Here is a 24,947-nt window from a genome sequence, read left to right as displayed (position 1 = left end):
TAACTAAGCCATTACAAAAGCTCTAGTTATAAAACACATCGTTCCTGCTCTAAAATCAGATAGGATGAGCTACATTTGAAAACGTTGTAAAATACTCCTCTTCCTCTGCTCGGACAAATGTGTGAACTTGAGGAGAACAATTCAGTGTATCAGCTATTTTATTCCAACCATTTTGCTATAAATATTTAGTTACGTTTTAATAGTGCAACGCACAGATATTTAGTAGTGCATAAGTTGTAACTTAGTGCTTGTAAGTTAAGTCAAAACTAGGCAAAATTGTTAACTTACTCACAGCTGGTGCAACCAGCCCCTGCTGATTAAAAGACAGTGAGCACAAATGAAATAAAAGTAAAGTTAGTGAAGAGAAAAGATTCTGCAGCATTTGAGCGTAAATGACATTTCCACTGCCGTTATATTCAGACATTTTTAATCGTGAGTTAATTGTCCAAAAAATTTAATCAGAGAACTCGTTTTTACTATGGAAATGGAAATCGTGGCAAAACAGCTGAGCAGTGACTGTCCACTCCCATGAAGCATTGCACATAAATCAAGTTGGTCTCCCTACATACTCCCTACATAGACTATTCTGGTGCTTGTGTATATTTGAATACTACTTGGAGATTCTTCTTCAAAACGGGATGATGTATCAGCCTGGCACCTTGTAAGCATTACTTTGTTTCCCAGTGGACTGCTGCTTTTCCCCAACTCCCAGAAGTTACCAATATTTTACCAATCAGTCTGGAACTAAACGTTTAAACCTGCTCTTCCATGCAGACAGTTTTTGTGTACAATATGCATCAGGTGATCAGTGAACGGACCATGTGGATCTTTCATCTGAAACTAAAAACATTGCATTAGTACAGGTAAATAAATTTCTTTTTGTCTCCATAGTCTGTTAAACACCATGAAGCAGAAGCACACACAGTCACATCTGAGAGCATCTCTGCCAGTTGCCACACTGTTTGTGTTCAGCTGTCACAGAAGTGGACCCATTAAAAATTAAACTGCCCACATTTCTTTCCATTAATTTCAGGCTTCACTGCTTCAAATGGTTCTTCTGCGGACAGCTTAGTCCAATTATAAATAAACTCTACTCAAAGCTGTTGCAACTCTAAAATCTTAAAAATCTCTGTGAAAAAAATAATAATAAAAAATAAACCCCACACTCTTATTCCTTCAGGACTGTCCTCTTCCAAAAAGGCAAAGGTAAACACCCCTGGTTCTAAAGACATTTTCTACAAAAACTCTAAATGTGTACGGCTCATTTCCTATACTGCAGTACAGGATTTTCTAGCACAATCACAGCAGGACAGATCTTTAATACATCTCAAATGTGTTTTTGTAACAAATGCAACAGATTACACAGATTAGAAGGCGGAGAATTTATGAATAGATGAACAATTGTGACGGGTGGAAAATCAAGAGAAGTGGTAGTGTATCACACAGAGAGAATGAATATGCTGTAATGGAAGAGCACAAGGCTGTATTAAGCAGACTGCCATTTCATTAAATCAACACTGCTAGAGGCTTTAATTAGATGTATGCAAATTCCAATATGAACTTGTGAAGCAAGCTATGTATGCAGTTATGTAGCATAAAGTGTGAGCAGTGGTAAAAATGTATCCTGAGTGCCTACATATAAACACATACAAGTAAGGAATTGAATGATTCTGGTTCCGATAATGATTCCACAGAACCATTCCAGTTCCTTAATTAATTATGTAATGATTATTTTAGTAATTTGGAGAAAGAAAGAATAGTTGGAATTGATTATATGTAAAACAATTATTTTTTTTAATTATTTTTTTTTTTTGCATAAACTCAGCATCGTTGTTCAATTACAAGTCAGACTTTAGCAGAACAACAACAATAAGAAGAAGAACTTATTGAGGCTGCTAGAGGCTTGGAGAACTCACAAATACAAGGTTTTACAGCATTTGTTCCAATTGCTCTGATGCTGACACATCTCTATTCAATTTACATACGGGTTGCATACAGGACTCTTGTCTCCAGGCACAAATTCAATATCGGTTTCTAGGGAGTGCTGCAAGGTTCATTGTTAGGCCCCTTAATCTTTTTCGGATGCATATGGTGGAATCAGACTTACTCTGGGAGAAAGACTAGCCAAACTGGATGCAGACATACATTTAGAGGGAGCAGTTTATGTTCCGAGTATACACTTCTGAGTACACAGCCCTTGCACACTGTTCCACTTCAATAGAGCCACACTAATCTCTCTCCTGATATCAAGGAAAGCCTAAGGAGAGATTTTATAGTGAATGTACCACTTCATTTTGACCCGGGGTCTGCAAATATAGCCAAAGACTTCCATTCTAGTTAGATCATAGGGCTTCACATGAAGCCACTGGGGTTCAGATTGAAAAACGGCAGGAAAGTAATGAAGCATTCCTTGTGACCAGCGATTTATGTCATATGGAAGAGATTTTTCTGTTAGCGTCGCCTCACTGCACTCAAATGAATCAGACACCTAGAGAAGTGAGACAGATGCAGACAGAAATCCCAAACACCACTAGTCTCTTTCTTCAGTAACATCTCAAAGCAAATGAATGCTGCGTTAGAAATAAGCTCTCAAGGACACAAATGAAATCATTGTAATCTTATAACGGCATAAATCCTTTTTCAATATACAAAATTTGTTTTGCTTAAAAAAAAAAAAAAAACAGCATTGCAGTTGAGCATGTGTGGTTCACTACAGATCAAAAGCTTCAGGATTCACATTAGCTGACCTTGTTCAGACTCAATACAAAGTTGATAAGAGACCGTATTGTTTTCTCAAGAGGCTGAGCAAGTTTCTCATCTCAAGTAGAAACAAAAAATGCATTTTCATTTACATTTGAACAACTTTTCAGGCTAAGTCATAAGGAACCTCAATAACCTTATACGGTTAACATGCATCTATTATTGCAAATTATAAAGCCTTAAAATAAAATTAATGACAAATCCAAATCCAATGATGTTGAAAGGCTGATGAAAATGGCAGTAACTCAAAATACATAAAAAATTAGGAGAAGATTGGTTGTGATTGTATTCTTGTTTCAGTAAAAACAACTGTATTGTTTAATAATTCATACATCAGATAATTATCTTTTAAAAATACGTGGGTAGAAAGAAATGTGAAACTTTTTTGTTGTTAATTTCCACCATGTATGCCACTAAAAATGTCACTGGGGCAAATGGGGAAAAAAAAATAGCCAGACTATTGGAATTGTTTTACCTTATTGTTGGCCCCTGAACAGTAACACAAGTTTCATTTCCAGTGATGCAGAGGATTCATATCCAACTTGCTTCCTTTGCAGCTGAAGAATCAATCTGCTATAGATATATACCTTGGTATTCATGCATTAATGGTCCTTGAAATGTGATCTGATCTTCTATGAAGACTTATAAAGGAAATGTAATGTCTATTCTAAGCTCAGGTCATATAGCACTGGACTAGGTTAGTTTCCAAACTCTTTTTAACAAGCATGGCATACCAAACCCTCACCTGAATTAATGGCACTCTAATTATCTTTCTTTCAATAACTCAATATCCTTGTTTACTCTGTTTAGACTAATGAACAGTTTTTAATCACAACTATTGTGTGTGATTAAACCCAATTCATTTGATTCATTCTAATTAGTAGAAGATAACAACACATATCAGGAGAAACTCCACTTTTTTGTGTCAAATTATTGTGTCATTAGATGCCCAGAGAGGAGAAGCTGGACGTCATTTGACTCTACAGTGAATAAAACATAAATAAAACAAAAGAAGATACCATTAAATTAAAAATTTAAAATGATTTTTATTTTATACTAGTGAATAAAATATTTTAAAAACTGAAAACTGCCTCTAATGTTCGAAGGACCACTAAAAGGGACACAACATGAGAAATCAAATTTTGAGATGACAAAAAACAAAACACAAACAAAAAAACACACACGTACGTGTAACTAGCTGTTTACATGCATCCAAATAGTCTGTTTATAACCACACTGATGGCTCAATCGATCCCATTGAGCTCAGTCAGATTGTAAGGGGTGGTGCAGACCTGAAATAATCGAATCAACAGAAAAAAAAAAAAAAAAAAAAAAAAACATGCTTCAAAAAACATTCAAAAACACCTTGCACACATGCTCACAGTGGTGTGATGTATATGTTCTCATTTGTTTAGCGAGCATATGTCACGCATTACGTCTACAGTATATTATGCATATAAAGGGCCATTCTTGATGGAGCCCGTGGTGAACGGACCTGAAGTCTAAGATGGTTGCAATTTTTTTTTTTTATTGAAGAATAGATCAATGCAAACTTTGTTGGACCTGCCAGCAAACCATCACCTGTATGATAGTGGCAAAAAATGCTGTTATTAATTTCACATGAGAAGAAGTAGTTTGCATAGAAGTCTTGAAAACAAAAAATGCCCATTTAATTATAAGAATCAGAAAGAGGGTGAAACAATCCAAAAATTAAAATACAATGTTTGGTGCAGAAAATCTTTAAAGCAGTACTCCTGGAAAAATAAATGTATGACATGACCCCTTTAAAGCATAACATTGTAAAGTGAATCAGGCCTGTAAGCTATAAGATTGTTATTATTTCAGTAATAACTGACATCTTCAGTGCCTTGTGTGCCATAAGCGGCATACATAAACTGTTCATCTGCTGAATATTTCTCTACTGAACAGCTTTAGTAATGGAAATCCGTTCTTTGTACCACAGGGCACAGATTTGTCTTCCAAGTCCCATAATACATAATTCTGTGATAGGACAGCATTCATATGCTTACAGGCAGTTGATAATATAACAACATGCTTTGTGCCCATAAAAGGGCTCATGTGTCTTAGCGAATTTGTGCAGTGTATCATATCACCGTTATCTTGATTAGGCACCTAACGCTGTTTTCAACTGGAGTGCTGCTGCTCTAGATACAGCTTCAAAGCATTGGAACAAAAGTACAGTGATAAAGGGAGAAAGAAAGAGTGTTAGTGCCCTGTGGCACTAAAAATACAGCTAATGCACACAAAAAAAAAATCCTCTTTAGTGTTTCGAGAACGTATTCAAAGAAAATCTGCGCAACATAGGCTGGCACCTTTAATACTGACTAGGGTAAGATAATGAGAGCCCTGACCAACTATAGGAGGTATAAACACAAAGGACAAACCGTCTGATATGTGTTCACAGTCGGCAACCTATAAACAAGGGGTGATGCTTGATACAGTACATACTGCATATCAGGAATAAGGTAAATCCTCTTCGTAGAATGGATAGCGCACCTAGAAAATTCTAAATTCTTTCATCATTTTACACCCACATGGCTTTCTGCATGATCACAAGGGAGACAGTCTTGGCAGCTATTTTTCTTATAATGAAAGTGGATGGAGACTGGGGATATCAAGCTCTGAAAAAACAAAACAAAAAAACAACAACAACATAAAAGCACAAAAGAGTCAAAATTCTATACTATATTCCAAGCCTTCTAAAGACAAAACATAACTTGATATCACACAATATGGTAACAATATGTTAAGTACAGTAAAAGTGACTTTTTCCTCATTTTTGTCTACTTTTATTGTACATAAAAAAATACACTACAGTTCAAAAGTTTGAGGCCAGTAAGATTTTTGTCAAGAAATCTATACTTTTATTCAGCAAGGACACATTCAATTTATCAAAAGTGACAGTAAAGTCATGTATAATGATACAAACGATTTATATTTCAAATAAATTAAATGTTTTTATGTTCTTTTCATCAAAGAAAATGTATCATGGTTTCCAAAATAATATAAATCAGCACAACTGTTTTCAACATTGATAATAATCAGAAATATTTCTTGACCAAATTACTGTAATGACTGTAAACCTGTTCCCTGAAAAAGCAATAACGAGATGCTGCTTACTCATACGCTACGGGAACATCATTTGTTTGATCGGTTGTGAAGCATGTGTGTCAAACACGGCAAGAACTTGGCTTAAATAAACTCTGACGATAGCGTTATTGGAATGCACGCTCGCGAGAGGCTATAAATAGACGTGCAACAGGTGCGCCTTCAGGTTATCACTTTGTCTAATGAGACGCTCCCTTTCAAAAGCTCCTCTCGTTTTCCAATTTCCGAATTCCAATGCGGCCGCACTGGGAAGTGTCTGGACCCCTCAAGGTTGTGTAGTGTGTCCACACAACTATTGAAGAGGTCTCAGACATAACTCTCCCCAATTCTCTTTAGAAAAAAAAATAAATCTTTAGAGTCAGAAGCTTGACAGGCGCTGACTCTAGTGGCTCAAAAGGGGTCTCGACCAGCCCCTCAAGGACTATGGCTAGATCCTACGAAGAGACCTTCACTCATGGGAGGCCTCAGCCGCCTAGCTCCACGAATGAAGCGGGCGATCAGAGGGTGTTTCCGCACTGGAGGCCCATCAATCAGGGCGTTCCAAGCTGATATGGTGGCCACAAATAATCCGAGAGTCGCAGGACATGTGCCTGTTGACAACTTTTCCTGCAGAAACTCCAACACTAAAACAATCTGTCAGTGAACTGGGAATGCACGGCGTGCAGTACACCACCTTTCAAAGAACACAATTTAAGGGCATACATTCTTCTAGTGGAGGGGGCCCTGGCACTCAGAATAGTCTGTACTACATCAGCTGGAAGCCCATAAGCCCCCTTGAGCACGACAGGGAAGACATTTGACGAAGGCTTCCTCATGCCTCTTCACCTCCTAGAACCTGCTGATGACTGTGTTCACAGAATCGCCGAACAGTCTGAAAGGCAAGACGGGGCATCAAGTAGGAACACTTTGTCCCTGTTCTTGATGCCCGTGAGGTTTAGCCACAGATGCCTCTCTGTGGAGACCAAAGCCGACATTGAATGGCCTCCTCGTCTATGCTCCCGCTAATGCTCAAATCCTTCAGCAGGTCAGCCAGGTTTGCCTGTAACACCACCATAGTGTGCAGAGTAGCATCAGAATGACCCGCTGATTGAAACGCTTTCCCCACCGGTGTGGATGTTGTTCTGCATGGTTTGATGGGGAGCGCTGGCTTTTTCAATGTCGATGAGCTCCCAGGGGAGAGACAGCCCACAAGTGTCTCTTCCACCTGAGGCATCAACCATGTGCCCTTACACCCACAATAGTCAAATAAGTCGGGGACACAAAGACACACGATGAATGTGGTTTGGTTATGGATAGGGATTTAACTCATCATGGAGAGCCTTGAAAAAGGGGAAAGGCCGTCGTTCAGGCCACTCCCCTTGGACACTGGACAGAAAGCTGTCCTCTAACTTTGAGCGCTTGGGAGCCTCTTGTTCCTGTGGCCAGTCTATCCATAACCTGGGGACTTCACGAGTCACCACCTCGAGTAACTCCTCGTGCACTTTATTACCGTGGGAGGAGCGCTCGGAGGTGGCGCTCTCAAAAGAACTTCCCAATCTGGAAAGAGAACGAGAGAAAGGGAAGGACCAGTCTCCTGCTCCTCAGCCAGATCAACTCACAAGCCAATCAACTTTTTTTTCCCTTTCACACTCAGAAATTCTGCACATTGACAACTCAAACTCTAACAAAGTGTACAGATAGAGAGGAAGCACACGCACAGGCACAATGCTGTCTCTGAAGACAAAGAAACCTGAAGGCGCACCTGTTTCACGTCTATTTATAGCTTCTCACGAAGTGTGCATTCTAATGACGTCATCGTCAGAGGTAAATTAAGCTTGGTTGCTTCTCAATCGGTTGAACAAAGAATGTTCCGGTAGCGTATGAATATGCAGAATTGAGAGTAGCTTTTGAAAGGAAACAGCATATTAGAATGATTTCTGAAGGATCATTTGACACTGAAGACTGGAGTAATGATGCTGAAAATTTGCCATCACAGGAATAAATTACATTTGACAGATATTAAAACAGATTAAAAACTGCTTTTAAATTGAAATATTTCACAATATGACTGTTTTTACATCAAATAAATGTAGCCTTGGTGAGTATAAGAGACTTCTTTCAAAAACAATTATTTAAAAATCTTACTGATCCTAAACCTTCAAATGATATATCTATCTAAAAAAATTTTTTTGATTCAAGTATTTTTTTTTTTTTGTTGTTGTTTTTATATATATCTGGTGTTTTGATTCAGCAGAAGAAAGTCATGCCAGTTCGGAGCGGCATTAGGGTAAGTAAATGATGACATAATTTTTGTTTCCTGCTGAACTATTGCTTTAAATTATGCACATCATTAACATTCCTCACAGTGAAAGACAGTGGTGATTTGAAATGCACAACCGATGATGCCGCAGTGCAGACATATGCTTCTCTAATTCAAAGTGTAGTGAACGACAGTTTTTAAACTGCTGTCCCCTCACGGCAGAGACCCCATTTATGCCTTCCACTGGCTCATTTTCCCTTCAGGATGACAGAAGGAAGAGTGCTAACAGGAATAAAGATCAGATAGACACCAGTGTGAGTCTGCTTCACATTCTAAGACAGAATGAAATGTAATAGATGACATTAGCACTGCATTAATCTTAATTTTGTTTCTCTCTAGCTTATACTGATGCTGAATAATTACCAGTCTTTTGTACAGGAGATCCCTGATGGGACGTGACATCTGTCTTTGCCTCTTTTCTCACCTTTGGCATCTGACGGCTTGTGTGACAAACTGTGTCTGCAAGCTGTTCTGCCCTCCCTCTAGCAGAACCTGTTCTCCGCAGATGCCCGGGACTCCATGTCATTCACAAAATTATGTCTATAACACAGTCCCACATTGCCATTAAACCTTTAATGGGGCATTCACATATGACATATATGGGCGTTCAGCCACTGTATTGTTGCAGGTTAGTGAGTAGCTGTATTGTTGATGTAGTGCTGTAATACTCCTGGAGTTCCTAACGTTATTGGTTAAGCTACACAACTGGCCAGAGATTATGAAAATGTATCAAATGCAGTGCATTTTGAAACGAACAGAGGCAAAATCAAAGAATGTATATAGTGTGTGCTTGCCTATGTCAGCAGAGTCTCATAATTATTCATGAGGCTGCACAGCCTTGTCCTATGTGAGGGCACTGTCTTATAATTATTCATGATGCCATGTGACCTTTCCTTTTTGACAGGTTCTTCAAATACTTTATGCCACACATAGGTCACAGGTGTTTGTATGCATGGAGCAAAAATACGGTGCTCTCACACGATGTTGAAAGAACGACAAGCTTTCAGTCAATCGCTGACACCTTTGAAATGTTTATGTGCAATGATTCACAAATATGGAAATTGTTTCACAAATGATTCACATTTATTACGGAAAGGATTTTTAGATTTACGGAGAGGTGGACTGATGCTCGTGTGAAACACGACGCGGTCTGACGCTGATAAACTCAGAATCTCACACACCATCCACCCTCACTGTCAGTGTGTCAATGATTACTGCATATCTGGGAATTGTCACAGAATGACTATTATTTAACACTGATTTATAAAAATGGCTAACACTTTAGTTTGGGGACCAGTTCTCACTATTAACTTGTTGCTTATTAGCATGCATATTACTAGGATATTAGCCGTTTTTTAGTACTTATAAAGCACATATGAATGCCTTTTTCTGCATGACCATATTCTACATCCCTTAATCTGAACAAATACCTAAACTTAACAACTACCTTACTAAATATCAATAAGCAGTAATTAGGTTTAAGTTTATAGGCAAACATCATAGTTAAAGGTACAATATGTAAGAATTTTGTATCAAAATCTCTAAAAACCAATTGCATAGTGTTCTATACTAGGGGTTTTCAAACTGTGGGTCGCGACCCATTTGTGGGTCGCAGATTGGGAAGAGGTGGGTCGCGCAGTCACTATTGGCTGCAGCTAAATTTACGTTTCATGAATGACACACACACAAACATTTTGCACGATGTACCAACGTTAAATAGAAATCGCTATGAGATCGCATTACACAGGAGAATTCAAATGTCACGAAAGGCGCTGCGTTTCCCAAAAGCATCGTATGCCCAAGTAGATCGTAAAACCGTTGCCACTTATGGTCTCTACGATCAGCTAAGCTCTCGATGCTTTTGGGAAACACAGCGGAGACCTGAATCAGCCTTTCGTGACATTTGAATTATCCGGTGTAATGCGATCTCATGCAGAATGCAGAGCAGTGATTGGAGTAAACGAGTTTCTTCTTGTTAATAATGCGCACAGAACCGCTTAATGAACCGCGCCGCTCTGAGACGCTGAAATTGTTAACACAACATGTCGCAAGCACGCGCTTCATGAAACAAATCGCACTGATTTCTCTGTCGTCTGTTCAACACAGCACTGTTGTCTTTCAGAGATATGGTCGTCTTAAGAGTGCGTTGTTTGCGTTCCCTTGCATGCATTTTGCTACAACGCAAAAAATATAGCCTATATATAAAAAGTATTTCACATGTACACACACGAGCACGAAAGCATTTTCTACGCTGAACAACACTCGCAGCATAAATATTAGTATTGAAATTCTAGGTCCTGGGCCTACTGTCAAATAAAATTATTAGTCTATTATATTTTTTTATATTCTGATTTTTGTCATATCAAACCTTTGGTTATGATTAAGCTTACTTAATCTTTTTTAATTTCTTTAAATTTGTTCTGCCATGTCTGGTAAATCAGTTGAGGCAGCAGACAAAAACTACTCAGTATTCTTCACATTATTTCAACAGCCATTATTAGGCTGTTAGGCTCTCAATTTTTGATAATGTGCCAAAAGTTTGTATTGCAATTAAACTTGTCATTCATACTATAACAAGGAAAAAAAACTGCTCCAAAGAGAACTAACGCCTCCCACCCCACATTCATGCTTTAAAATTATTTTATATTTTGGTGGGTCTTGAGATAGATTATTCTTGTCTAGGTAGGTCCTGGAATGGAAAAGTTTGGGAACCCCTGTTCTATACAGTATTTCGGTCCCACTTTATATTAAGTGGCTTTAAGTACTATGTACTTACATTGAAATTAATAATTTGATACAATAGACTTTTTGTGTACATACATGTTTTTACATTGTACTTATATTTTAAAAATACATGCATGTAATTACAGCTGTAATTTACATTTGTACATTTGTAATTACACTGTTGACCCTTCCCTTACACTTTAACCAACCCTTAAACCTACCAATACCACCACATCTGACCCTAACCTTACCAGTATCACACCTCAATAGCAGCAAAAGTGTTTTACAATACAACATCCACACAATAAGTACATTGTACTTATTTTTCGATGTAAGTACATAATACTTAAAGCCACTTAATATAAACTGGGACCTATATTTCTTTCAATTGTGTACTTCCATTATCCTAAATGTTTCCAAGAATTAGAAAATTCAGAATTAAAATAAAAATTCACAATTTGAAAAAGTGCCCATCCCTGTTCACTTGTTGCCTGTCCAATATCCGCGTTATCCCTGGTTTCCGCTTGTACTGCCATAGTAACCATGGCGACAGACGTGGACAACTGCGTAGTGTGTAACGTCTAGCGGCGCGCTGTTGTTGTTCCGTTCAAACATTATTTACCATGGCAAGCAGAAAGTGGGGTAAAAGGAGAACTAAAACAAGGATCAATCTCCGCGTGGCGTTTCCGAGATGCCGAGAGCTTCATGAGAGCTAACTTGGACTTGACAGAGCTTCACGAGTCACGACTTGACAGAGACGCCGCTCTTGCACGTACTTTATTAGACAGGTGAGCAAATGTTATATAGCTCAACATGATGAAATGTTAGAATATGATCAGTATGTTATTCTAATGTTGATCTAGCTTACTGCTAGTCTCATATAGCAAACAAACTAACACATAGAATAACATTATAACTTTCAACACACTTGCTGTTTAGTATGATAGTGTAACGTTAAACCAAATGAAACAGCGCTGCATTACCTCACAAGATTAATTCAGCACTTGCGGGTAGTTCGGTAGAATGAAATGTCCTAATTCCTTTATATCCGCGGGACTCGCGTGTGGTGCTGATATCTGTCTCTCATTAGCAAATCGCGCCCTGCTTCATACCACAGTCATGTTAAAAACATGAATATTTTCACTCATCTATAAACATTATTAGATCCATCAGCATGACAGCAAGTCCCATCATTACGCTTATCACTGCGTCATCAACCTACTGTATGCCTTTGTTATTGGAGGAGATTAGCGACCCCTAGCGGCGGAAAAAATTACATATTGTAGCTTTAAAGGGATAGTTCACCCAAAAATCTAAATTATCCCATAATTTACTCACCCTCAAGCCATCCAGGTGTATATGACTGTCTTTTTTGAATCAAACACAATCTGAGTTATATTAAAAAATATCCTGGCTCACATTATAGCTTTATAATGTGAGTGATTGGTCCTTAGATTTTTAAGCCCAAAAAAGCACATCCATCCATCATAAAAGTCATCCATACAGCTCTAGGGGGTTAATTAAGGCAATGTGTTTTTGTAAGAAAAATATCCATATTTATTACTTTATAAACTATAATCATTGGCTTTTGGTAACGGTCGTACGCGCGTCAAGTTCCAGCGAAAGAGTGACCTCTGACCCAACGCATGACGTAGGATGTAGGAGTAGCGTAAGCTCAGGTGAGAGTAAACGCCTCTTACGGTTTAAACAAATAGGGCTGGGCAACAAACTCAAGCTCCTCCAACATTTCTCTTTTCAAATTTCCTGTTTTCTAATTCATGACCAGTGTTTTATTTTGCTCTATCCTCTGCTCTTCTGCGTTCATCAATACGTCATGTCAGAGGTAACTAGAGGTAAACAGAGGTAACTCTTTTCCCAGGAACTAGACTCGATTTACGGCCGTTACCGGACACCATGAGGGTGAGTAAATTATAGGATAATTCCCATTTTTAGGTGAACTAACCCTTTAATAGTGTACATGTGTTCTCCCATCTAAATTGTGACCTAAAATATTTTTTTTAAAAACTATTAAAAATGCAAAAGCACATTTCCATATATTAAGATGTAGAGTACAAATGAAAACAGCTCTGAATTTATTTGTGCATAAAATGACTAACACTAAATGACTTATGTATTTGCGTAATGTACAGGATTGGCAGCTTTAAAAGTGTATATATTTGTGCATTTTTTTTGTGTACAATTATGGATTGCAGCATGCATTTGCAAACTTTAACACTCAAATCATTTGAACCCGTTATAATATAATGAAACTAATATAATCTCATTCCACAGGTTTCCATGCATACTTTTATTTAAAAAAATAACATTTTCATAACTGCGGTGAGAATTGACCTGTGCTGAAACGGGCAGCTACATGACATCTTAAAACATGAAAGGATGACAAGCTTCTTTCTTGTAGCGTGTGCTGGGCTTTTGACAGGAATCATCAGAGTTTCATGTATTTGCTGTGTATCTGTGCTCTGCTTTGACACTGACAGCATTCAGCCAGCAGGAATAAAGATGAGAATAGAGGGACAGCAGCTGCTGTGGACGAGAGAGTATCATAAACCTCTGCAACAGCTGGAGAACAGGCATCTGTCTGTTCCCTACAGAGAAGAGACACGGGGTATGCAGTCAAGAGGGGAAGCCAATCAGAGCATGTTGCCTTAGTGGGACTCATCAGAGAGGGTGAGTGTGTGTGTCTCATAATTTCAGAGAGTCAGAGGACATGAAGCTAGAATCAGGACATGCTGGGCTTTTCTGAAATATTCCATAGAGACAAATATAGAGGTGATGTTTTGAGGCAGAATTGCATGTATCATTTGTGGAGAAGACAATCTCAGAATGTACTGTATCCTGCTCTGTAAAGAAACAAAGAAAAAAAAAGAGGATATAGCAGGAGAATTGCCTTTCTGACTATTTTACCTAAAATGTGTCCATCTATTCTTACCATTTTGAAAAAGAAGTACATTTAATTGTATTAATTGTGCACTTGTAGTGTACTTCAAATCCTACAAGTACATTTTAAAAACTGGACTTGCAGATAATATAATATAAATTAAATGAAAGGCCATGTGAGTGCCCTTAAAGAGAGACACTTCCATGAATGTTTCTTAACACACTTAAGTACACTTTAAAAAAAAAGTCATTTTAAATCAATGACAAGAAGTGCCCTTGTTTTAATGTGTTGACTAGCATACTAATGCACATGTAATGTAGTGTGTTTCCAATATTGCATTTAAAGTTAATATATTTTACATTTATTTTAAACTTCATCATTGCAAATATATTTAAATACGTGGCATACAAGTTTCAATATAAATAATATTAAAGCATGTTTTAGTTTATCATAAATGCTTGTCAGTAAATTCTGCATAAAAAAAAATAACATTATAGGTCAGTATATTGTTGCCAATTTGTAATTTGGCAACATGTTTTGTTTTTGAGATATGAATTGGTCTCGCATGCTCAAAATAGTCATCGTAAATATGGTCGTCGAGTGAACTGATATTCGTTGAAAGGGTATTTGGCATTGCATTGCATAACAAACTCTTTTGAAATCACTTGTGAGTCTTATGAAGGTCTATTTTAGTTTTAGATAGGATGCTGCCTTAGAAGGCTTACTGGGTTTTGGAACGCAGCCTATGTGATATTTTGGTCCCTATATGGCCCAGGTCCCAGCTAAGTAAATGCAAGAGATGAGGAACCATTTATTTAAATAATAATAATAATAATAATAATGATAATAATTCACTCGAGTGAATCTGAGCAGAGAAATGTTTTGAGCAACAGAGAAATACATGCAGTTTCTTAAAATGACTCTACTAGAATGCAAAGACTTTTTAAAGTGTGTTTTGGCTCTCGCATACTGTAGATGTTTCGTGATTTCACTTGCCAATTTATAGACATATCAGAATTATTTTTCCCTCCTCATGAAAAAACTATTGAAATTGCATTTCATCTGACTTCAAAGCAGCACGCTGAAGTCTGACAGAGATTCGGATCAGCAAGAGAAGTGACTCCAGCATCCTTGCATGTTCTGACAAACCAGATTAAAGAAGAATGTCTTCAAGTTCAACAAAAACTGTAACTGAAGGCAATTTTCACACATTTCAGGTTTGACAGTTAGCGAGATTGGCAAAAGCCAAAAGCTGAACTTTAGAAGGTGAAGTGAGGATGGCGTGATCTTTCAAAGGACTGATGGAACTGTCTGTTGCACAGAGACTGGCAGGCGCTTGTGTGAAGGCCTTTCGCATGATTCGATTCAAGATGTCTCAGTGCATTAAACTGTAGAGCAAACCATCAATTACAACATTACCTCCAGCGTCATGTTTTCAGTCAAGCATCGTAACATGGCATTCAAACAATTTCAACTTTGACCCCGTCTGCTGCCCTACGAAGCCCAGCCAAAGATTACCAGAAAATGTGCATGTCTTTGCAATGACAGGAACCATGTTAAGCCTTGTGATTGGATTTCATATTTATTTTTAATCTTGGATCCAAAGATCCAATGTATCGTGAAAACAGTACTTCAACTTCATTACATTTTTCAGGTATGTGTACTTTATCAGTGTAGTTTTATTGTGTAAAATTTTACTTCACTTCATTCCAAAGCATAATATCGTATTTTTTACTCCGCTACATTCCATAAAAACATGTCGTTCCTTGTTATTTCGACCTGAATATACAGCAACCCTATACTGAGATCGGATAGCGAAGTCTTGGACGAATTGATTCTTTCCAGTGAACCTGCTGAATTGGTTCACATACAGTATAACACAGAGCGATTTATTCTCAAATTGGACTGATACAATTGCAACTGCTCTTGACTCAACAAATCACTGATTCAATGAACTGGTGAAAAGAACAGGAATATCGTCAAGGTTTGAATGTGTGTGTAACCGATGGTGCGAAAAATGAGTTACTAATGAATATTAGTACTGGTTATTGTCATTGAAATCATATTTAGTTCATGACTATCAGTAATTTGTGATGTAAATCTGCTGAAAAATGGGTAAGCTTTTAAGCCCACTTATGCTTAAATGTGTTGGTGTAGGAAATATAACGCAAATTAATGTCCATGCATCTTCCCTGCTGCTGTACCTCTTTCAAATGATATAAACAAGTATGTTTGCATAGTGTTCCTCTTAAAATGTTAACGCATTTTGCACCATGTGACGTATGTGTAACAGTAATGTTTAGTTTCAGTGTGTTTTAGCTCGGTTCTCGCTGTTTCCATTTGCATGTGCATGTAAATGTATTGAACTCTGACCCCCTGACACCCCTAATAATTAAAATAGTCATAATTGTTTTTTTCTATGGGGACAATGGGTCTTTTTCACATAAAATAGTAGTCCACAGAAAAAAATAACAATGTATGGTTTGGGGCTATGCTTTCCATGTAAAGTTTCACATCTGTATGTTACATCAAAAAAAAAAGTACAGCTTTGCCCAGGAGAAGGTCAAACTTGTTGTCCAGCATGAACCGAGACAGAAACCTGCTGTCACGGCGCTTCAGTTTTTCAGCTAATTTAAATTCACTAGGAGAGACAGTAAATTTCAATGTTCGACATTACCTTTTTTTTCCTTCCTGTCATTTATCAAAGCCATCACCAGAACCTTTTTTCCTGTTGTGAGCTCATTTACATGTTTACACGTTTACTGTGAACACTTACTGCTTTCTTGTCAACTATTTGACAAAGCCTGACTGATTACATGCACACATTCAGGCAGGTGTCACTCCTGGGGTATTTTATAATAGCCTTCTTTTCAGCTCTAATAATCCTAGAGCATCCAAGGCAAGTACAAAATGAAGAGATTTCACATCTTCCAGACATATTTTTCGTTAAACTCGAGCAAACACTGCCAGATTGCTGTGTGCATAATGGAGCTGTCCATAGTGCTGAAATATACTCTTTAGCATTGAATGCAGGAATTTGAAGGAGCACCTTTTGTTTTTCACCCTAAAAATCTACAAATACTCAAGTGATACTTTAATGAGAGTTAGTTGACATGTAGGCACAATGTTATGTATATTCAACATACTATCTAAAGGGGACCATCAAAATAAAGTGTAAACAACTTGTTTAGATAATTAGCTAATTCCCACAGCGGCAGGACCTGATGGCCAAAGAGTCAGAATGTGATTTTCAGAAAATCGAGCGAATTTAACATAGGCCTACTTTACAAAGAAAAGTTCACAATTGTATCTGAGCAGATCTCAATGTCACCATCAAAACACTGCAACTAAAGTGCATCTGCACAGGTCATCAAATAATAAATAGTACCAAGGCGACGGTTGGCTTATGAATATTGATGAGGTAACATGACTGGAGACACGACTCACCCCTGCAGTTCTTTGACTGAGAGTGAAATCTTGAGGTTGTGTCCCAGCACATGAAGGGTGGTGAGGATGTCTGCCCATTGGACCATCTCTCCAAGTGGCCCACCTTTCAGCACTTTTGGACTGAAGACATCACCGGATTCCTCTGTTAGAAAGCCCACATGCACCAGGATCTGAAAGAGGGATGAGATGCTATGTTCAGAATGATATATTACTCATAGTACTATTTCTGCAGAATAGTATGTCTACTGTGCACATTTTCTGTAAGCAGAGGATACCAGGATAACCTACTAGAATCGCCAAAATAAGCAATTTTTTTTAATGAACTGTTAAAAAAAGCCAAAAAAGCTACATATCAAGATTAAGTCAATATGTCTGAAGAAGGATAAAAAAAAGGGATAAACTTCCATAAAGCTGAAGTCCACAACAGTAATCCACAAATTAGAAATCTCACAATTCAGCTTGCAATTGGGTCAGTTTGGTTTGGTACATCACTATTAAGGATACATATCTATGTACTATAAAATATATATTAAAATAATATGAACCTTTTTACATGAACACAATTCATACTGTACATATTTCATACATAACCATTTCAGAGATGTCATTATACTCGAGATGTGTACCAGACTGTGGTTTCATTTTTGTAATGTGCTTGTTTGTTTGTTTGTCATTTTATACATCTAATATAGGAGATACAAGGTAGACTGAAGGCAGTCGAACACATCAGGGCTTTTCTAACTAAGGCATGATCAAAAGATCTTTATGATTTGGATCCAACCTTTATTTCAAGTCTCCATACAAGGTTGAAAGTATTTGCCCTTGACTAAAAAAAACATCTGAATTCACTTATCAACTAAATAGCTTGTAAAAGAAACCTACATAAGAGACAATAAAAGCATCCACTGCTAAGTCGTTTTCCCAGCATGAGCTCTATGTTTCTCTGTCTTTCAGATACAAAGAAGAAATAAATAGATAAACAGATAGACAGACAAAAAAAAAAAAAAAAACACAAAACAATTAAATAAAATATTCCACTAAAGAAGTGTGCAGAAGCCAAGTTTTTGGTAACACTTTATAACACATATTGTGTAATAAAGTACTTAAAAAATTATTTGTAAACTATTAGTTTATAGTTAATTACTTAATTAAAAGACTATAGACAAATAGTGAGTTCTTCATTGTCACTATAATTAGCTCATATGTAAAGAGTTAGATAATGTTTTGTTAACTTAATAACAGTAAATGTTATTAACAGTATGCTGCATTTCCATGTTTAATAGGGACTTTCCATAGAAATGAGTTTTATACTCTACAAACTGTATATTCTTTCCCTAAATCAACCACTAATCCCTACTCATCTATTTCAACAATGTGATCTTATGAGTATTTGTATGTAACTCATATTGTCATTTATTTGTTTGTTTGTTTGTTTATTTTTAAGTGGTTATTTGGGTTATTATTAATTAACTCATAATAATAATGCAATTACTGTCCAATAAAGTTTGGTTTAAAGCACTCACTTAATGTCATTTTCCCATTTTCCGTGACCTAATCTAAAGTGATAACTGTGTGAAGTGAATACGTTGTTAACAAAACATTATCTAACTCTTTACATATGAGCTAATTAACCAATAACACTTTGTTAATTACAGTGACAATGAATGAAGAAGGCTATTATTATTAATAACAGGCATTAAGTTTAGATCAGATCGTTACTATTTTGTCTGTTTAAACAGACAAAATAGTAACGATGGGGAAACATCTAAGATAATGTCAGTAAATTACGGAGTGCCGCAGGGATCTGTGTTAGACCCTCTGCTATTTTCAATATAAATGCTGCCACTTGGTAATATTATAAGAAAACATGGAATTAGTTTCCACTGTTATGCCTATGATACTCAGTTCATCATGACCAAATAAAATCTTTAAATTATCCAAGTTGACAGAGTGTGTTAAAGATATAAAATATTTGATGACAAGTACTTTTCTTCAATTAAATTCGGATAAGACTGAGATATTATTGGACCAAAAACCTGTACACAGAATCTCTTTGAATACAATTTGCATTTAGAAGGATTTACTGTTACTTCATCCTCTACAGATAAAGACCTGGGAGTTATATTAGACAACAACTTGTCTTTCTAAAATCATATTTCATATGTAAAAAAAAAAAAAAAAACAGCTCTTTCCAAAATTGTATACACCTCACAGATGCTAACATTTTCCAGTGCTGTGTGTAGAAAGACATTAAGTGTATTTTTTTTTGTTTGTTTTTTTTTTTTAGGGGAAAACAGTTAATTTACGGATAATTAGGATGGACTTCTATCTTCTTCTGGATGGTTTATTGAATGAATGTCACTGGATGTACCATAGATGAGTAATGCAGCTCTCAAATATTTCAAGGTATTTCAGAATGATTTATGAAGCTCTTATCCGAGATTTTTTTTTTGTCCATTTCAGAACCATTGTTTGCATGGTGCAAATGTATGAAATCGTTGCATGGCCTCCCTTGCGATGCTGACAGACTGACATGTCTGAAATATATGTGTGTAACATTCATTTCTTAGAAGGTTGATAAACTACAAATTACACTTTTTTTTAAACAAGAAATGGCCTGATAGTGTTTTAGCTTCACAAACTCTCCTCACATTCTCAAAAGTCTATAATTTTCTACTATTACTTCAGAATATGTATTTGTTTGTGCATCAGATTAAAGACACACATGACCAGTGTATATGTAGGTTGGCTTGCCATTTTTGGTTATTGTTTTGCGTGGCCACACTGCTTCGGGTGAGCTTTTTTTATTCCACTTCTCCGTCTATTTTATTCATTTTATCTGGCAATGCTTCAGAGCATCTTCACTCACCAACATATTTCTTATGCTGTGTCTGCAGTGAGAGAACTGCGGTCAATACACCACTCAAAACCCGAGCATCGAGAAGCATTGTGCGGAGTCCGAGATGGTCAGGCGGAGTTCTCTCGCTGCAGTGTGAACACGCAAAAACACTGAAATATTTCGAATTATAATCAGTAAACCAGGCCACTTCATTATGATGTTGTCACCATCAGTAACAAATGTCACCTGTTCTCATTGTAACAGTAAATTTGTTTTTTAAACATATTTTTTATAATAAACAAGAAAGACTAAATTTAATCTCAAGGGTCAAGAGTCCAACTAAAGCAAACACTGATCTCCATAATGGTGACTTCAAACAAAACATTTTTAATAAAACATCAACATCTAAACCTCTGATAATTCTCAATAACAACTGCTGTAGACGTATGACAGAAATAAAGTGTGTAAGAAGTGAAGATGTCAATGCTGTATATGGAGCTCTTTAATCCTCCTCTGCTAATATCTTGAAATATTTAATGTTTTCTTTTATCTTCAGTTGATTTCATCTAAGGATGTGGATGGAAGTCAGTTGTAATGCTTGTGTTTATCTTTTTTCTTTTCTTGTTGTTTCTCTTTCCTTCAGTTATTCTGCTTGTTAACAGGAGGTGTTCATCAGTAATGCTCAATCATCACTAACTTAATCACTTAATTGATCACTTAAAAAACTGCAATGTATATCTTCTTTTAGTAAACTCAAATTAAATAAGTTCAGAATACTCCTAAATATTGGCTTCTAAACTTAAATAAATTAATTAATTGGTTTGGTAATCCTCAAAATTAATGAGTTAGCTTAACTTTTTGAGTTTGACTTGTGTGCTGTTGTGAGCTAGCAAATAACTACAATCGCTCATTAAAAGTTTGTATCACTCATTTAAGTTCATTAAAATTTGTAATTTCAGTGGTTTTACTCAATATATTGAAGTTCACACTTTATAAAGTATTTGAATGCAATGTAAAGTTTGAATGTGTTTTAAGAAATATCCTTATTTTAGCGGACTAAATAAGTTATGAGAATAAGTAGCCTACGCATAACTATTGTTGTTTTAACTTCAATTAATTGAATTGAGGTAATCGGTGGTTCATCAAATGAAATGAGTTAGCTTAACTTGTTGAGTTTTACAGTAGCCACATGCTAAAACATGTTAGCCACATGAATAACCATCCTAGCAATATGTCAAAACAAGCTAGCAACTTAAAACAAGGTAACATCTTGTATTGCACCTAAAAAAAAAAAAACATGGTAGTAACCGGTTAAATACATGTTAGCAACAAACTAAAACATGCTGGAAACATGCGAGCAACATTACTGCAAAATGCCCACATGTTAACAGCGTGCTAAATCATGTTAACAACATGGAAACATGGCAAAACATGCTAAATCATGCTAGAAACATGCTAAATCATGCTAGATGGGTTACAATATGTTGGCAATGTGTAAAAACATGTTAGAAACACTTTATTTACTGCATATCTTAATTCTTTATCTGACTTCAGACTTTTCAGGCATTTTCAGACAGGGTTTTGTCAAGCCAACATCAAAAATGACATTTTTACACATCTAGTTGGAGATTGTGACCTTTTTAGTTTGATTTTAGTTACCTTTTTGTTGTTGTTGTGAACACTGACACCAAATAATGGAATAAGCTACATTACATGCAATACATTCTCGCAATTTCTCTATTTGTGGTTTTCCAGTGAGACCACTCTCAGTGAAAATTAAAAGCTGATAAAGTGATATATGACCATGGAGTAGAGGTCAAGCGCACAATCAATTCGCGTTTTGATGTGCTGCACAGAAACTTCAGCCACTTTATTTTCTCTATCTTTCTGAAATGAAATGTTTTCATCCATAAATTTCATGCATCACTTTTTGACATTAATTAATTGTATTTGTAGTATATTCAAGTTGCTTGTGATGTTTCTAATCCCTGACTTTCTAACCTAAATAAACTTTAAATCTCTAACCATGAACTATAAATATAGATGTTATATCATATATAATGTCATTAACACTAAAACTACAAGCTAACCCAAGACTTGACCTTAACCCTATAAGTATATGTAGTTAAATATTACTCATTACTGTAATTACACTATAACAACATCACCTTATAATAATCTGTAACAAAAAACACGCTCTGTCATAATAAATGGTTCTTTTATTAATATATAATATTTAATTTGGTATATGTATACCAGAAATATTGTTGTATTGTATCTAGTTTACAGTTAGGTTATTATTTGGGCTTCCTTAAAAGTACTAAATAGTTTACTGTGAAAAAAAAAAAAAGAGTTGTTAAGGAACCAATATCATTAATTAGAATCAATTCTGAGGCAAAATAATTAAATTTCCTATACACATGGTAAACACAGACAGTTGGTAATCCATATCAATTAATAGAAGGCAGATTCAACCAAGACTGTTGAAAGGATGTTAAATGACTCAATAGGGCACATCGAAAGTGCACCAACCAAACGGAAATGGAACGCTGAGAAAGCGAACGTGAAGACAAAATAGACAAAGAGACCATAATTAAAAACTAGCACATGGGAAATGTGTGCAACCAGCCATTGCAATCAGTTTCACAAGCACCTGCAATTATCTTATACTTTTCCCAGTCAAACTCATAAGCAGCATTCTTCATCTACAGTAAACAGCTTTGTCATTGTCACAGTCAAACTCTTTACAGAAAACCATTTTTCTCTGACAGAATTGAGAGTGTGTATCGGGGTTGTATCTCACAGTGAGATTGATTTAATTTAATATACAGTTGTTTTCAGGCTTGGCTTCGGGACAGAAAATGAAAATAATCAGTTTGTATCGGCTTATTTGTAACAGATTCTCTTGAAAGGAAATGGTACAAACATTACTGTTTATAATCTTCATAACAAATGTTCCTATTCATGCGAGACTAGCTTTTCCTGAGGAGGCTAGGTAAATTTGTGTTTTGCAGACGTATTTTCTGATTTTAATACCATCCAAATCAAACGCAGCTGTGTTTTTCTCATACAACCTCTATAAAAATTTAAATTTTCCTCTAACTCTGAGAGATCTAATCCCGGTTCAGGAACAGCTGTGATTGGTTTATAATTTATTTTTAGCGCATCTCATTTATTTTGACCTTCATCAAACACCATATCTACAGCTAAACTTGTGGTTTGAAATCCCAATTGCATTCAAATCAATACATGATCCTCTGTTAATAATCAAAACTAAAATGTCACTTCGAAAACAAATCCCATCTGAATAGTGCTAACGAAGTCATTGTTCTACAAGGAAACCTCATTATAGAGCCTTTAATTGAGCTTCTTTAGACAGTGTGTGACAGCTCACCCTCTTCTGCTCTCTGTACTGACCGCGCAGGCGCTCCTCGAGTCTTCGTGCAGCTACAGCCCACTGTGCAGACAGTCTGCGCATACGTCTTCTCATGAAGCTTAAGGACTCTTTGCCTGAGCCGACTCGTTCCAACAGTAGAGACAGGTCGGAGCGGAAAAATGCCTATGGAAAGAGAAAAGGTTAGAAAGAACAGGCAAAGAAGTGTACAGACGAAATGTATGTCCATACAAAAGCACTAAAGTCAGAAAAAAAATATACAGTTGCACTTTAGAAGCACACTTTAGCATAATTTTAAATGAGTACTTGTTACTGAAATAAAATACTTTAAATTAATGCTTAAGTGACACTCAATGGCATTTTAATTGCAATTAAATGAAAATGTATTATAGTTTGAATTTACATTAAATGCTGAACTTTAGAGAGATCCACTCAAGTAGGACTTAAGTACATCTTTATATGTAATAATTTCATAATTTAAGTGTACTGATGAATGCACTGACAAGCTTTTATGAAAAACTAAAATATACCTTGTCATTTCTATTGAAACTTGTATGCCATGTATTTTTAAATATATTTGTAATGAAGCTAATATTTAGTACAATTATATCAACTTTAAATGTACTACACACTACAGTTACATATGCTCAAGTATGTTAATCAATACATCAAAATAAGTGTTATTTAAGGAACAACAAATGATTAATAAAACATAATTATTTAAATTGTACTTCACGGTAAAACTTTTAATTTGAAATTACAAAGTGCACTTTTAAAAGTTTACTTCAAGAACCCCTGAAATCAAAATTTAAGCTTTTTAGCTCTTAATATGAATATGTTAGCCTTAAGGTTATGAATAAGCTGATGTGTTCCAAAACAATAGCAAAATTCACTTTTAGGAGATTTAGGTTTTAGAAGAAAACTTACAGTCTCTCACTTCCGCTCAAATGTATCACAAATTTGTATGACATCACCGTGGACTTCAACTTTTCATCACATCTTCTGTCCAATCAAATGCTCTCTAGAATCTAAAGCTCCGCCCCCTATGCTATAAATACCACCTGGCCAAAGCGACCGTTGACACGTCACGGAGCAATATGGTTGGAGATGTGTGTTCGGTTCCTCAAACGCTCCAGTTTTATTCCGTTTTCCAACTGTACGTTGGTTAAGAATGAAACGGCTAGAATTTATTCACACCTCTACTATTGAATCCAACGTATTATCAGCGCTCGGTTTCGCTTACATGTTGCTGTCAAGTACGACTTGCAGTCTGTGAGGTAAACTAAACGCTATTGGCTATTTGAAAAGGGGGAGGAGCCATCCAATATGTCCCGCCTTAACTTCCTGTTTCAGTGGAAATTACGTCAATGCATCACACAAAGCTGTGCGTTCCAAGGCACTTCAGTGGGCCTTTAATGAGAAACAGTCATGAAAGTGAACTCTCTTTAAGTACACT

The 24,947-nt window shown here is 36.3% G+C and overlaps 1 protein-coding gene across 1 annotated transcript in view; it reads right to left on the bottom strand.

Annotated features, from left to right (window-relative positions):
* The window catches only part of mgat5b (alpha-1,6-mannosylglycoprotein 6-beta-N-acetylglucosaminyltransferase B), a 122,759-nt gene that overhangs the window by 43,888 nt on the left and 53,924 nt on the right, over nucleotides 1–24,947 (bottom strand). Inside the window, exons 7-8 of the mRNA XM_079866191.1 lie at nucleotides 23,492–23,656; nucleotides 17,259–17,428 (exon numbers count right to left, since the gene is read on the bottom strand). Of these exons, the coding sequence (XP_079722317.1) occupies nucleotides 17,259–17,428; nucleotides 23,492–23,656 (335 nt within the window). The remainder of the gene's footprint in view (nucleotides 1–17,258; nucleotides 17,429–23,491; nucleotides 23,657–24,947) is intronic.

This window comes from Squalius cephalus, assembly GCF_949319135.1.
Source record: "Squalius cephalus genome assembly, chromosome: 1".
NCBI classification, from domain to species: Eukaryota; Metazoa; Chordata; class Actinopteri; order Cypriniformes; family Leuciscidae; genus Squalius; species Squalius cephalus.
Note: the sequence above shows the minus strand (reverse complement) of the source record. Positions and strands in the feature narration are given on the sequence as shown.